Source organism: Camelus ferus, chromosome 11, assembly GCF_009834535.1.
Source record: "Camelus ferus isolate YT-003-E chromosome 11, BCGSAC_Cfer_1.0, whole genome shotgun sequence".
Lineage (NCBI taxonomy): Eukaryota > Metazoa > Chordata > Mammalia > Artiodactyla > Camelidae > Camelus > Camelus ferus.
In genome coordinates, this window is record NC_045706.1 from 42,662,474 (window position 1) to 42,677,908 (window position 15,435).

General features: G+C 40.5%; 1 protein-coding gene across 5 annotated transcripts in view; it reads right to left on the reverse strand.

Moving 5' to 3' along the window:
• Positions 1-15,435, reverse strand: part of ANK3 (ankyrin 3) — a 304,223-nt gene that overhangs the window by 122,131 nt on the left and 166,657 nt on the right. For all 5 annotated transcript variants that reach the window (XM_014557311.2, XM_032491465.1, XM_032491464.1 and 2 more), the window contains exons 17-18: positions 12,140-12,337; positions 7,472-7,570 (exon numbers count right to left, since the gene is read on the reverse strand). In XM_014557311.2, coding sequence (XP_014412797.1) covers positions 7,472-7,570; positions 12,140-12,337 — 297 coding nt within the window. The remainder of the gene's footprint in view (positions 1-7,471; positions 7,571-12,139; positions 12,338-15,435) is intronic.

Sequence of the window (15,435 nt, forward strand, 5' to 3'; positions counted from 1 at the left end):
AAGTGCTCTCTCTTGCATTGGCTTATTTTATTCTTAGAACAGCTTTTCAAGAAAGGAAGGGAAGATGGACCTATCGACAGCCTCGACAGAGGTGATTCAGTGGCTTCTTGTCGAGGGTCTGAAGAGACCTCAGTGGACAGACTTGGACTAGGATGTACTGAACACTCTATTCTCCAAAAGCATAAAGTTGAGGTTAAAAGCTAGGAAGTGGCTGAAAGATCGTGAAGGCAGGCGCTGATGATCAGAATGCATGGCAGAGATGGGAAACCCAGGAACACTGAAGGAGATGTGGCTGCTGTGAACTTAGGAGGTCTGAGATGTATGAAGTTGATTGAGGTCCACAGGCTCCTGTCTACCTTGCTGGAGCCCCACAGTTTGAAAACCCCTGATTTAGACAAAGCAATGGATGATTTCTCTAGTTAAGATCCACTGACTCCAGAGGGGCTATAACTCCTATCTGTTAATTATCTTCCTTCCTTTCTTCCTTCCTTCCTTCCTTCCTTCCTTCCTTCCTTCCTTCCTTCCTTCCTCCCTCCCTCCCTCCCTCCCTCCCTCCCTCCCTTCTTTCTTTCTTTTTCTTTCCTTTCTTTTTCTTTCTTTCTCTTTCTCTCCCTCTCCCTCTCTCTCTCTCTCACATGTGTGTATGTATGTGTAGGTATATATGCATACACACACATACATACTCAAGATAATTATTTTTAAAATAAGGATATCCCAGATACTTTTCTCAATGGCCACATTGTAACAGACTTCACCACGCAAATTCAGTGCCCATGGTGAGCCTCTGTCAGCACCAGATCACTGAAAGGGAGAGCACAGACTTTTTATAATGTTTCTAAATGGGCATGGGTTGGGGGGGGGCACATTTCAAAGGGTCTGTATCTCATATATGATGGCATTAATGTGTCTTTACGGTGATGTTGTGCCATATGCTGAATGTTTGTATCCCCCCAAATTTGTATGCTGAAACCCAAATCCCAGTGTAATGGTGTTTAGAGATGGGGCCTTTGAGAGCTAATTAGGTCATGAGGTTGGAGCCCTGGTGAATGGGATTTGTGCCCTTATTAGAAGAGACAGAAGACAGCTTGCCTGTTCTCTCTGCTCCCTGCTACCTGAGGATGCAACAAGAAGGTGGCCAAGGTGAAGAGCACCTTGATCTTGGACTTCCCAACCTCCAGGACTGTGAGAAATAAACATTCTACCAGTCTACAATAGTCTTATTATAGTAGCCCATAATAAACTAAGATACTCCAGCAAACAAATGTATTTGAATTTGGAAAAGGGGGTGCCCAGAACACAGCCAATTGTGGATGGTGAAGACACCTCACCGGGGATGTGCTGCCCTAAAGAGCTGACTCTGGTTAGATTCTGTTCCATGAACTGAACAGTCAGCCCAGCAGCCCGGACCCAACCCTGCTGATAAGCTCACCACAACCGCATGTGTATGAGTCTGACTTACAACCCCTGAGGCTACTTCATGCATGATGAAAGGCCTCCCTTTTAGGGAGCAGAATCCACCTGCCTGCTTTCCAGGGCTCTTCCTTGGTACTGAGGAACTCAGGATACTGCTTTAGGAATCAGAATGCTGCTTAGGGAGGGAGGCATGAAAACAGTTTTCTCCTATCAGTTCTCAGTACAATTAGCTTAACTGATTGAAGTAAAATTATTCCCAACTTTCGTGGCAGAGGATGGATCCCAAGCCAAAAATATACAGAAAATATTTTTAAAATCTGAATATTAGGGAACACTTCAAGTTTTTAGTCAATGTCTTTAAGCAATGATGCAACAGTTTCCAATGGCTATTGTATTAAATATATTGCTTAGATTTTTAAAATAAATCTAATCATTTTAAATATCTTAATGTACAGATTCTTCTCATCTTCATTACTTCCCTCTAACTCCTAGTAAAACCTGAAGTTATTATAATGGACTGTTGGGACCTGTCTGATCTGGTGCATACACCCCCCCCCCCAATCTCCCATCTCTTACATCTCTGAGATCGTCTCCTGCTAGTCTCTCCCTTGTTCACTCTGCTCAGAGATACTGGTCTTCTTGCTATATTGTATTAAAAATATGTGTACATGGGCAGGAAGACTTATTTTGTACCCAGAGAAACCAAACTGGGTCTCCTCCATTCACAGAGGGTCACAAAGTCCCCATGTTAAGTGGCATCTTGCACAAATAGGCCCAGAGAGACGTAAAGTGGGAAATTCCTCCCAACTACTGGCAGTGCATTTTAGAAAGGCCAGCTTTTCTTTCCTGAATAACTAAGAAACAATCACAGTGCAGATAATTGAGCCATCTTTTGCTTCTTTTTTTCACCTTTGCCTACTTTTACTATCATTGCAAGCTGAAGTCAAGTCATCTCCTATAGGTGATGTTGAAAGTTTCTATTTGTGTAGCAAGAGCAAAGAGGCACAGAGGGAACGTTCAGACTGGTGTTTCGGACCCATGGTGGTTGCACATGGTATCTTATTGAGCAAAACTTGGGTACCTCCCTATGCAACGTGGTTGGGAGAGAGGGAATAGAAAATCTGCACTCAGTCCCTCACCTCCTAAAAACTGTGCTCAATCTGTCTTTGGTCTTTCTTGCACTTGGCATAGTCTTTCTCAGTGAATGCACCCATTCACATTACAACATCACGACTCACATTACAAAGTAGGGAGTCCTACTTTAATTTTAGTTAAAATTAAAAAAATTTTTTTGGGATACTGTTGTTTTAAGGAATCTCTTTGTCTTATCACATATTACACTAAATATTATATGACATGGCAAGTAAAGACCTGTGGGAGACTGTAAGATACTTTTATAAATAGACTTTTCATAATTTTAGTTGAATATAACTAATTGAGATGGGAAAAAATTACATTTAGTAACAGATTTTTTTCCTTTAGAAAACTAACTCTGAAAATAAACTCTTAGTATCTCATTTCCTGAAGGTAGTACAGTTAAAAGTCTCAGCACGTGAAAATGAGAAAGAAGTTGAAAATTTTTCTCCTGTGATTTTTTTTTTTTTTTTTAAACTTACTGCTCACCTCCAAAGTCAGTATGAGGATAAACTGGAAAACCAGACAAAGAGCCTCTCGGGTATTATAAAAGAGAAGAGTCAGAGATTATAAAAGAGAATTTCCATAATGATAGAAGAATAAGCTAATTATCATCTCCATTCTTAGCCCAGCCTACCCCACTTCTGATACCCCCTTGTAATTTTTTTTAACCATTTCTCTTTCTACTGGCACCTTCCTCTTAGCCTACAAACAGTATTTACTTATTGCAACCAAAAGTTACCCCTTTCAAATATTTCTCTCCTTTCCTAGCTCTATAGCCTCTTAAAGCTTCTCGGAAAATAAAACCCATTTATATTTACCATTCCCTGCCATTTCCCCCGTATCTGACCATCTCCATTGCTCCAGTGAAACTGCCTTCTAATAACCCAAGTGCTGATTTAGTGCATGTGTTTCAGTGCTTCTTTTCCCTGACACAGTTACTTGACATGCATGTCATATTCTTTCCCGTTTTCCCTCCTGTGCTCAGTCAGGCCTTCCTTCCACCTCCTTTATCGACTCTGAAGCATCACTGATCCCTGGGACTTTGTCTTTGATTTCCTCCACACTGCTCCTCAGGGACACATCCACCTTCACAACTTCAGATAATACACTGATTCTGACCACTTCCACATCCAGACCCACCCCCACTACATCCCAGACTAAAACTTCAGTCATTTACCGGCTGTCTGTCCCTGGATGGCCCCTAGGTGACCTCAAACTCAGCACACCCAGTAAGGAACTCACGGTGCTCTTTCTCCAACCAGCTGCTTCTCCTTCACTTCCTGTCTCCTTGAGTGGTACTTGGGATCCCCTGGTTACAGAGTCACATCCTTAGATTCATCCTGAATTTCTCACTTTTCTTCGGTCTCCATATACTCGTGGTCTCAAGTCCTACTGTTCATATTCGTTATGTATTTCATCAGTTTCTCTCTTGTTCATCAACATCCCATCTGCCACTTAGCTGAGTCCTTCTCTACTCTTCATCTGGACCTCAGTAAGAGCCTTCAAACGGCCCCTGCTCCCAACTCTTTTACCAGCGCCTTTACTGGTCCCCGAGGATCTTTCTAACCCACATGTCTGATCTTATCATCTTCTTTTAAAACCTTTCAAGGTTTCTCAGTGCAAATAGGATAAAAAATTTATGCCTGGCACAGGGAGGCCCTCTGAGATCTTCTTAATTTTCTACCAGTATCTTGGGCCATGCCTCCAATTTTTCCTCATGCTCCTGTGATACTAAACCAGCCATAGTCCGCTTTTCCACTCCCAACTTTGTAAATCTTTCAGTTAATGTCAGTATCTCTAAATGTATTTATTTATATATGGGGTCAAAAATCTAGCTTTGTACTAATTAGCTGTGTGACCTTACACAAGTAATTACTTTTCTGGGCCTCGGTTTCCTCCTCTGTAAAATAGCGATACTAATTTTATCAACCTCATAAGGTAGTTGTAAGAATTAAACCAATTAATAAAGGTAAGTGCTTAGAACAGTATCTGACACAGAGAAAATGGGTCATAAGTTTTGCTATTATTCTTATATTTTTATTGTTATTTGTATTCACAAGTGTCTCCCTGTCTAGACTGAGCTCTATGAGGACAAGGACTACATCCCCAGGTAAGAATTTGATAACCAGTGGGAGCGCTAAAAAAAAAAAAAAAAACGTGAAATGAGTACGTAGCAGATAAACAATTTTCATGATTTTACATTCATTTAAAGAAATCCAATTTAATTATTTATTCATGAATCTGGACTGCTGGGAATCAGTGCTTCAGTATGTTTCAAGGGTGGTCTAAGTAAAATGCTTCCGGAGATTATTTTTTAAAAACCAAAACAAGTGGCTTCATTGCAGTTAAACATCACTGAGTATTAAACCCTGTGGCCAGCAGCACAATTTAGTCTGAACTGACGTGGCGAACTTCAAATACACAGACATAGAAAATAAACTTACGGTTACCAGTGGGGGAAAGGGGGTGGGAAGGGATAAATTGGGAGTTCGAGATCTGCAGATACTAACTACTATATATAAAACAGATAAACAGTAAGTTTATACTGTATAGCGCAGGGAACTATATTCAGTATCTTATAGTAATCTATAATGAAAAAGAATATGAAAAGGAATGCATGCATGTATATGTGTGGCTGAACTATTATGCTGTACACCAGAAACATAGTAAACTGACTATACTTCAATAAACAGAATGAGGCGGAGATGTGGTGAGTCAGTAAGCGAGTGAGAAGGCTGCATAAGCTGTTACCAGGATGTCTAGTCTTTTCCCAACAAGAGAAGAAAACCTTTTATATTTCACTATTACAATTTTAAAATTTAAGCCAGTGAATCAAATGATACCATACACTCCCCCTGCAGGCTGCTTGGGGATGTCACATTTAGCGGGAAGAATTTGGAAGTTCATAGGATACAATCAACTCCACATTCACAAGGTTTAAGAACCAAGCCCAAGCAACCCCATCTCTTTGCCCTCCTGTTCTGCTCAACCATTGTTGAGCACAGCCTCCTTTCTCTTTGGTGCTGAGAAGAAAAAGGAAAGCAGAAAAAATTTTTAGAGGCAGAGAGATTCTTTCTGAAGTGCATCACTTGTGAAGGGCAGGAAAAGGTACCTGTTTAAAAAATATGACACTTAGTAGAAAAATGATGACTGACTATGACCTGGGTTGGGCCAGGTTAGGAGGAAACCCAGGTAGAGATCTGAGACTCTTAAACCAAGGGGGTCACTGGTGCAAACCAGGAGCAGAAGGGTCACAGCACCATTTCTTCTCCTCCCAACCTGCCCTGGAGAATCACTGCCTTCATGCCCGACTGAATTTAGGTGTGTACCTTGGATGTGTTGGGACAAAAAAGTATTGGGAAACATAACCCTGTTCTTATCTTCTAGAATTTTCACTCTATACAGGGAGAGGCAACCAAAAATAATTTTTTTTTTGGCTGTGTTTGTCTATGTGCATATAAAGAAAACACAGATTGGATATATTTACCATGAAGTTGCGAATTTCTAAAGTAAACATTTCTTTTTTGATGAAAGTCTACAAACAAAATAAAGAACATAAGCTAAATTCAATCTGATTTTTTTTTTTCAAATTTAAAAATGCTGGTATTTTCCAAATGGAATGTCACAGGAAACCTTTCTACCACCACCACTGCCTTTATTGGTTTCTTTGTTAAATACTCAGCTCCCTAGGAAGGCATTCAGGGCTGAGGACAATGAGATTTTTCAGAATGAAAAGTTTGGGAGGGAAATAGAGTGAAGAGAGAGCTGAGCTATTGAGGCAACCAAAGAGGCCGCGGGGACTTCAAGGGCACAAGGCTTTTCAGGAAGTGAAGTGAGGGGAGCTCTACCCAGGGCTGGCCCGGCCGGGGACCGTTAGGTTTGCTTTACAGTTTTCCTACAGAGTTTAAAAAGCAGAAAGGATCTTGCCTGGTCACGTCTCTCTCTAGCAGAACACGCAGGGGCGGAGGGGCCCCAGCCCAGGAGAGTCGGGACACTGTGCCAAGGCGTGGTCTCCTCAGGGCTGCTCCCTCTGTGCCTGTCCTGTCAATTCTGCCTGACTTTGATGTCCTCAATAAATACCTTTCTACCTGGCTAATTCCCAGGGACGCTTTTATATTGTCAACATCTTCCTTAACTGTCCATATACTCAGAATCTATCTATATTATACATAAAAATGTTTGTGGTCACAATACTTAAGTAGTATCCATTTTCGTGTAAAAAAATGTGACACAAAGAAATAAAGCAGCATTGTATTTTGAAGGAGATAAAACAAGTTTGATATGAAGAGTAACAAAATTAAGTGCTGCAAGCAAATGTTCAGAAGAAGAGGAATACAAAGTTGTACCTTTGATGGTGACACAAAACATCCCTTTTTCTTATGTGAGTTTGAAATTCTGGCATTACATGAGATTAATCAGAAATTTCTTTTTGAAAAGGGAACTATTTTGGCTGGGGGGGGGGGTGTCAGTGATCACACACACCACAAGGAATTTAGCAAGTGCGCAGTAAATGAATAAAAATTAATTTGTCGTTTTTCATAGACTATGCCTGAACAGAGTTCAAAGTCATAAATGACTGACAAATTCTTCTATACGCATTTTAAACTCAGTCACAAAAACTAAGAAAGCTACAAGCTTTCACAGCTTGCCCTTGAAGGGCAGATCTGCTGTAACAAGGATTACTCAGTCGTGTTAACACCGGAAGTGCCACTATGCAGCTCGGTAAGGTATTCAGGGCACTAAAGGAAAGAGTGCCTGGGACTCCACAACCAGACACTTTGGTGTCCCTTGCACAGACACACGTCTGAAATACGTGTATAGAAGATATAATGAAAGATTTGTTCTTCCCTCTAGAAACTGGTACTTGTTCCACCCGGGAGTCACAAAAGATGCTCTGGATGGGCACGATCTTTTTGTATACCTTTGTCTGGGCGTCCACGTGTGCTCCTTGGTTTACGAGGACTTCGGCCACATTCACTCTGTCTTCTTGAGCAGCCAGATGGAGTGGGGTCAGGCCACTCTGCAAAAGATCAAAGGTATCATCTTACAGGAGGAATGTAGTCCACGGAGGCATGCTTGAGACACAATTTATGAATTCTAGGAGAGGAAGCCCAGAATTTCTATGTTAAAAAAAAAAGTCTGCAGAGTGAGTTTAAGCACTAGCATGTGACAATACTGTTATCTGCAGGCTTAATAAAAATTTTCAAACATACTCAAAAGGGGTGGAAATGGGTTGAAGCTTATGTACTGATCACAGATGCAGTGATTATCAAGGTTTTGCTACATTAGCTTCATCCTGCCCTAATCTCTGTTTGTTTTTTAATTTGTGGAAATATTTTAAAGCAAATCCCAGACATAATATCACTTGCCTCTTATGTACTTTAGTGTTCACTTTTTTAATAGAGACTTTCTTTTTATGAAATTATGCAAGAGTTTTAACACATTACCAATGGCACTAGCTTTAGCAAAAATAATTAAAATAAAATTGTTTATACACTGAAGATTGACATATGATGAAAATATTTTCTCCATTAAATATTAATACCCAAGACTGACAAACGTTTTCTGGACGTTGTCTCTGGGTAAGAAAGATGACCCATGAAATGTCATATGAGAATTTCCAGGTCATCTAGTGAGACTGGATATTTGAAACGGACTCTACCACAACACAGATGAGCTCTATGGTTGTTCTAATGGCCAAGAAAAAAGATCACTAAGACTGTGCTCTACCTTAAAAATCCTCTGCAGTTGTAAAGCAGTTTTTCATAAATAATATTTAAGAGAAAGTCAGCTGGTGGAAATGCTTCCAGATTCTTTTCTTTTATCCATTATGAGCACAGAAGTTACTATCTTGGAGGCCTTCCTTCTCCTCCTCTGACATGTGTGCCACAAGACCATCAGCCTGCCCCATCTGTCAGAGGAAAGGATGAACTGCAAACAGCCTCAGGAGGGGCACGGAGCCCTCTGGGTGTGAACAGTATTTATTCAGGGGTGACTATTCTGTCAAACAAATTACAGGACTCAGGGAGAGCCATTCACTCCTGACTTTTAAACGGTGTTTACAGAATTTTGGAAGAAGCTCACCCAAACTGAATAAAGAGGAAATGTGAAAAGGAAGATGGGAGCATTCACTTAAACTCCAAGAAAAATAAGCCCGGGCCAAAACTGGCACCACCCAGACACTGACATCATCACAGAACAATGTTCCCTGTTCTACTTCAGAGGAGACAAGTATTCCAGCCGCCACATTTCGTAGAAGTGTCATGAGCACCTAGTCTAAGTCTGACTTCAAAACTTCTGAAGAACTTGACTGAGGGGCTCTCAGCATTGTTGGGAAATGGATTCTGGCCCATGACCAACTTGTGCCCAACCTTCTCATGTGCCCCCTGCTACGTTCAGGCTGCCCCCAGGGGTGACCGGCTGTCCCTTAGGCACGGGGTCACTTCTAGATTTCCTGGGCTCCCCTTGCTCCCTGGGTCTCCCAAAGGGCTTCCCTGTTACACTTATGTGCATACATCCCATGTGCTCACTTCTACTGAGAGCATCATAGTCCTGTATTTTCTTGTCTTTCCACCATAAGCTAGTTGAGACAAATCCTGTACCTTTCATCTTTGTGTAATCAGAGTCTAGTATCTACCATTGTGTCCATCTACTAACTGATTAAGCCAGAAGGAAAAACCAACATCTTTAGGTAAAACAGGACACATGACATAAAGGAAAAATGATTTTATATCCATGATTTTGATGAAAAAGATTAAAAAAATAATGAGATGGTTAAAACAGACCTGTTTGAGTTCAGAAGTTATCTGTTAATCTTTTAGAGGGTTTCGACCATGGCTCATTTTAAAAATGGCATTTATTTGGAACAGAGAGAACACTACCAACTCAGAACAGCAACGGCTCTGTTTAATATTCTATTAGCTGCATAAAGAATTAGAGCTGCTTGCGGTCTGCAAAATTCATGTGGGAAAGTAGGAATGACAAAAGCAAGACTGAGCCAAACACTAGCACTGAGCAGTAACTTGGGCTCAGGGTCTCTTTTTTCCTTAAAAATCTGGGAAGTGCTGGGGAATAATAAGGAAAAAAATAAGTGGTAACAAGAAAGTGTTTAGTTCCATACAACTTTTCACGAAAGTTAAATCTTTAATTATTCCTTTTTTTCAGCAAGGAAATAAAGTCTAACACGAAACGGGGAGGTGGGATGGGTGGGGTTGTGGAGGGACAGTAACTGATATTTAAGACTCTGACAGCTCAGGAAAAACGGACAGGAAAACTGTCAGAGTTCCTTATCGAATAATACAGTTCTTCCAATTCCTGGTTTCACATCAAGGCTTATTTAATACTTTCTACAGAAAATGACAGTGGAGGAAGGAAGCAAAGACTTACAAATGCCTTCATATGAGACTGCCTTTAGGTGCTGTGAAACTTCCTAAGTACAACGTGCTAATGGGGAGGCGGCGGATCTGCTTTTCAGAATTTCCTGGGTGGGATTATCTGCTTGTGCAGAGTATATTCAGGAAGGTGGCTGGATATTTCCAGGTTTCTTTGGTTTACTAAGTCTTCGGGGCTTCAGAATTCCCTTGCTAATATCCAGTCTACCAAAGTAAACACTGAGGAATTCTTTCTTAAGTATTCTCAGCCTAAATTTTTTTTAAAATGATTTTCAGGTGAAGTCAAGGCCAGATGCCACCAGTTGACTGAGGAATTTAAAGAAAAAAATTTAAAGAAAAAAAATTAGTTACACTGTACTTTGGTATCAAACCTACTGAAAATATTCACCTGTTAATCAATTGTTTAGATGTATTTTGTGTCTGGGAGAATTAATGAGATACAATGTTCTGGGCTCATAAGAAAATACACACTAACTGATGTTAGAATGTGTTTCAACTGGAAGCCAGACAAGTTGAATTTTGTAGCAAATTATTATAAGGCTGGTCTGTATATAGTATATGAACCTTAGACATTTAATTGCTTCATGATTCCCATTAATGCTGAGACAGATATCCTGAAAGAAATGTTTAAAAAGAAAGATAATGAGAAAAGTAATCAGTACACCAGGAAAAAATGAAAATCATGTTTGCTCTGCAATGACCACAACACATTTTCAAGATACTAAAACTAAAAAAAGGTTTCCCTGTTCTCTCACATACGTCTTTTGGTTTACAGAATTTGTTAAAGTACCACCTTAGAAATTCAGATTAGTGCAGAGTAATCTTTCTCCCAAACTGAAAAGTCCAAAATTAAGACAAATATTTTTTTTTTTTTCACTTAGAAGCAGGTGCTGAATGTTATCTCAATTCATCATCATGACATTTCTGGGAAGTAAATATTACGGACTTCATTTATTAGAGGACAAAACTGAGGCTCAGAGAGGTCACAGAACTTGTCCAAGTTACACGTCAAGTAGTAGTCACATTTAGGATCTATACCCAGGAGATTCAAAGCCTCTGTAACTATAAAACACAGGCCACATATATTAAAATATTTAAACTACTTATTATTTGCTGCCATAAAATTATGCAATCTTGAAACTCTACTCCAATATCTGAGCTCTGGCTGAGAGATGCCACAGCTGTGTCACCACCAACTGGTAGAGAAGAAGCTGAATGCCAGGGAGTTTGGATTACCAGGAACTGGGGGCCCTCTTGCAGGTTTCTCTTTTATCTGAAGACTTAGGAGCATCTGTCTGGCTTTTTTTTTTTTTTTTTAAATGGAGGTACTGGGGATTGAACCCAGGTCTTCGTGCATGCTAAGCACGTGCTCTACCACTGAGCTACTCTCCCCGACCCAACTCCAGCATTTCGGGCAGATCTCAGACCTAGGTATTAATGAGCAGGTCAGCAAACCCGAATTCTCTGATAGAGACAGTGAGAGGCAGGGACTTCATAACATGTCTCTGGTTAACTGGGGGCTGGACTTGCACTTTGCTTCACAGAACTCTTCACTCACAATGGGGATGCCAAATATGAGGGCAGGGGAGTTTGAAGACTTTTGGAGACGGAGACTTAAGAAGTTCCTTGGAACTGCCAATTTATACATAAAGACTAAACTTATCTATTGAATAAAATAGCTCCTCGAAAACTTTGTTATTAAAATGAACCCTCTGAAGGCAGACCTGTTTCCAATTTCTTTTTGTAACCTAGGACTTAAAACCGGGATAGGCAAGGAATAGGTACCCCCAAAATGTTTATGGAATAGGATCAACAGGCTATAACTTACAACTTCTTATTTGCTACATTCTGATGAGGTAACAATGAGAGACATACAATGAGTAACAATGTTGCTCTTTGACTTGACATTACAACAAAAGTACAGGTTATTAGAAAAACGTTATGGACCTCCTTCTAATGGCTATATGTTGCTTAACTGTATGACTTTGCAATTAATGACTTACTGTTCTCTTACTATTTAAACAGATTTTTTTTTCAATTTTTTTTTGCTATGATAAACAACATTTTGGTAAATATCTTTGTGCAATATTACACTTTACACATTCTATTTGACCTGAATTTTTCATGACTTCTTTGTGGCCTTTCTGAAGGTGAGGTTTTGCTGTGCTGTGTGCTTTGCAGAGGGTAAAAAAGGTTACCTTATTACTCAAGTTCACGTTAGCATTTCTGCTGAGGAGCAGCGACACCATGTCCACGTGTCCTTCCTGAGCTGCGAGATGGACGGAAGCAATTCCTTGCCGGGTAACTGCATTTGCATCAGCACCATATTCCAGCAGAGTTGTCGCTATGTCCATCTGGTTCTTTTTGGCAGCGATGTGCAGCGGTGTATAACCGTTCTGTCAACACAAATCACTTGATCACACCCCTAGTAACAAAATAACAATGTGTGCAGTGCATTTTCAAATAGTATGCTTCCCTTTCTAGTGATTTTCTTGGATGGTTTAAAAAATCACGATCAAGTAAGCAACACTGATAAATCAAGAAGTGCTATTAATGTAGCACCCTCCTGTCTACCTCATTCCTAAATACGGAAAACGTGCCCGTAGACAGTTTAATGCCACAGAGTCAGAGTGCTACTGGTTTGACAAAAGGAAGATAGAGCACCTTCTCCCAGGGGTTATGTTAGTAGGTGCTCAATGATTACCAGTCTCATTTAAATCAGGAATGAGAGGAAACTCAACTAGGAAACCAACAAATGGTACCAGTGTGCAGTTCAGAGCTATTATTCTACCTGTAAAATCCCTATAATGGCCTACTGCTTACAAGTTGAACATTTTCATTTTCATGGTAGTCAAAATAGTGTAATCTACTCCCATCTGCCCCTCTGATCGGCTCTTTTACAAAACTCCAGTTTCCATGTCATGCTTCAGCCAGACTGGTCTCCAAAACATACTGCTCGTGTTTCTGTCTTGCCTCACTCTACCGAAACTGTTCCTCATGACCATGCCCTTGTGGCCAGCATCTTTCACCCGAACATTCAGCTCAAGGGTCACACCCCTCCTGCACCTCCCCCGCACTTGACTGACTCCAATCGAAATCCCAAAGATGACTCGTGGCACTCTGCCTCACACACCTGTCTCCTCCTCCTAAGATGCAAATTTGTTGAGGGTAAGCATTGTGCCATGTTTCCCTTTGTATCTCTAGTGCTTTCCAGCAATGGGTAAATCCTTAGAATTTGAGTCAAGCTTCCTAGAGCTTTCAGAACGTCCTGGGATCCTTCTCTTGGTTGACTCTGATGCTCAGAGGTGGAGGTAACCAGAATTCCTTTGACAAATTGTTAATTAGTTGCTTCAGGTACCCTCAGAGTCCTCTGTTGCTAAGAAAGTAAGGTCCCCTACCTCCAAGAAACTTGTCCTGGCTCACAGTCATTTCAGAGAAATGCAAGATTACTGTTTGACATGGACATGAGTCTAACGATAGAAAGTATGCCAGTGAAAAATGAGAATGGTTTTTTTTTTTGGTATAGACAAGAAGATTTAGAGAAAGAAAATAGATAACTAGAATTTGTAAATTATAAATAGGATTTATATTTGGGAATGTGATCTAAATCTAGTCAATAGATCAGTTACAATCTTTCTAAGCCATATGGATGGGTCAGAAACAACTCAGAGGGCAGTGGGACCACTAGTTAGCCAGGTTACTGTAATTAACCCTCATATTTAAGTCACTGGTATGTTCCAGTGTAACTGCATTTCTCCCTTGACACTCTTCCTATAATTGATTGTAGAAGACTCAGGCTATTGGAGACCAAGGGATGAAAAGTGGAAATGCCACTTCCAGACTTTTCTGAAACCAGCCTCTGCCAGATGGGATGGGCCAGGGTAGAAGCTTTTATATCCCTATTTTTAGTTTTGACCTATCGCCATCTGGAAACCCCAGCTGACCTGGTAAGCATTTGGCCTTCTGCTCAGACACACCCTGAAGAGACCGCCTTCAGAAGCAAATGCAGAGCTTTGGACTGAGCCCAGCTCTACAGTGAGTGACAGGAGAGAGTGAGCTGTTTTACTACCAACCCCACCCTCGAATAAAAGGGAAAATTCACAAGACAGCGCTCAGATAGGAGAGATGATTAGTCAGTACTCGAACACTCCCCAGCGAGAGCGGTGAAGGCAAGAAAAAGTCAGAGTGGAGCCTCTTACCAGGCATCTTCTCTCCTTACTGCTTTTACTACTGACATAATCCTCAAGTCAGTACCTCCTCCACCCCTAACAGCAAGTCAGTATCTTCTGAGATGGGACAGTCTCACTGAACACTTTTAATTCCACCAAAAGAATCATAGGTTGTTAAAAAAAGAGAAGCTCTGGCATCTTGGTAATGCATGCCAACTTCAGACAAGTTATTCATTCTTCCTGAGGGGTTTACCCTGAGCCCCCTACCTAAGATACAAAGGAACGTATAAAGAAAGCAAAAAACAAATCAGGGTATTATTTCAGAATGGAAAGTAATCTCAGAAAGACTTAAGGAATGTTTCAAATAATCAACAAATAGTCTATCTTGAGGCCTATCATAAAATATTCTAAATTTTCTAAGTTCTTTCTAATTTCTAAAAAGTTAAAGGATTCTTACTTGCCATACTAAAGGAGACAGGTACATTTATCAGAAGAGAAATAAAATAGCGATTCAACTGGAAAATTATCTTAATCAACACTTTTTTCCTCTTCATGTAGTGCATGTCATGTGTGCTTCTGTATTTCAAGATTAAAAAATAAGAGAAAATATAATTTTAAATTATCAAAAGTAATAAATTTACACTATATTTTATATTTCTTCCAAAAACATCCACAGTCTCTATTGACCATATCAATAGATATAGTGCACATTTTATGAAAGAGAAATCTGAAAACTAATACGTTAAAGCTCACTACACCTTCCACAGTTAGTGCCCAGGGTATGCCTGAACTCAAGCCAGTCCCCCTTCCAGCATGGTGTCCTGCCTCAGGAAGTAGTTCTGGCTAAAATGGATTATAGAAGCCCACGTAGTTCTTCGGCACCCCCCTTCCTCCCCCATTACCTAAAGTAACATCTCGTTTCTAGGATATGTAGGAGTAAAAAGATATGTTGGCAATTCTACAAAAGAGAAAAAAGGGCAAGAAGAAAGCATTACGTACTCTAAGAACCAAGAATGTGAACTGAAGGAGTGTTAAGAGTGAAGTCACCACTGTCATATCCATATGCATGATTAGCTCTACTGAATCTTGGTCCCTCATTTCTTACCACGGCCAGGATTCAGAAATGCTGTAGCTTCCCTGGAAGAAAGGAGGCTATCTGCCTGCCCTACGTCCATTCTCCCTCCTTCCTTAATAAAAGAATCTTTGGCCTTGTGCCCTATTGAAAACTACATCTCCCAGCAGCCCTTGCAGAAAGAGGCAGCCAATGAGATGTTAAGGAGAGATGGCTGGGTGGGGCTTCTGCGAGCTTTACTGCTTGAAAAGAG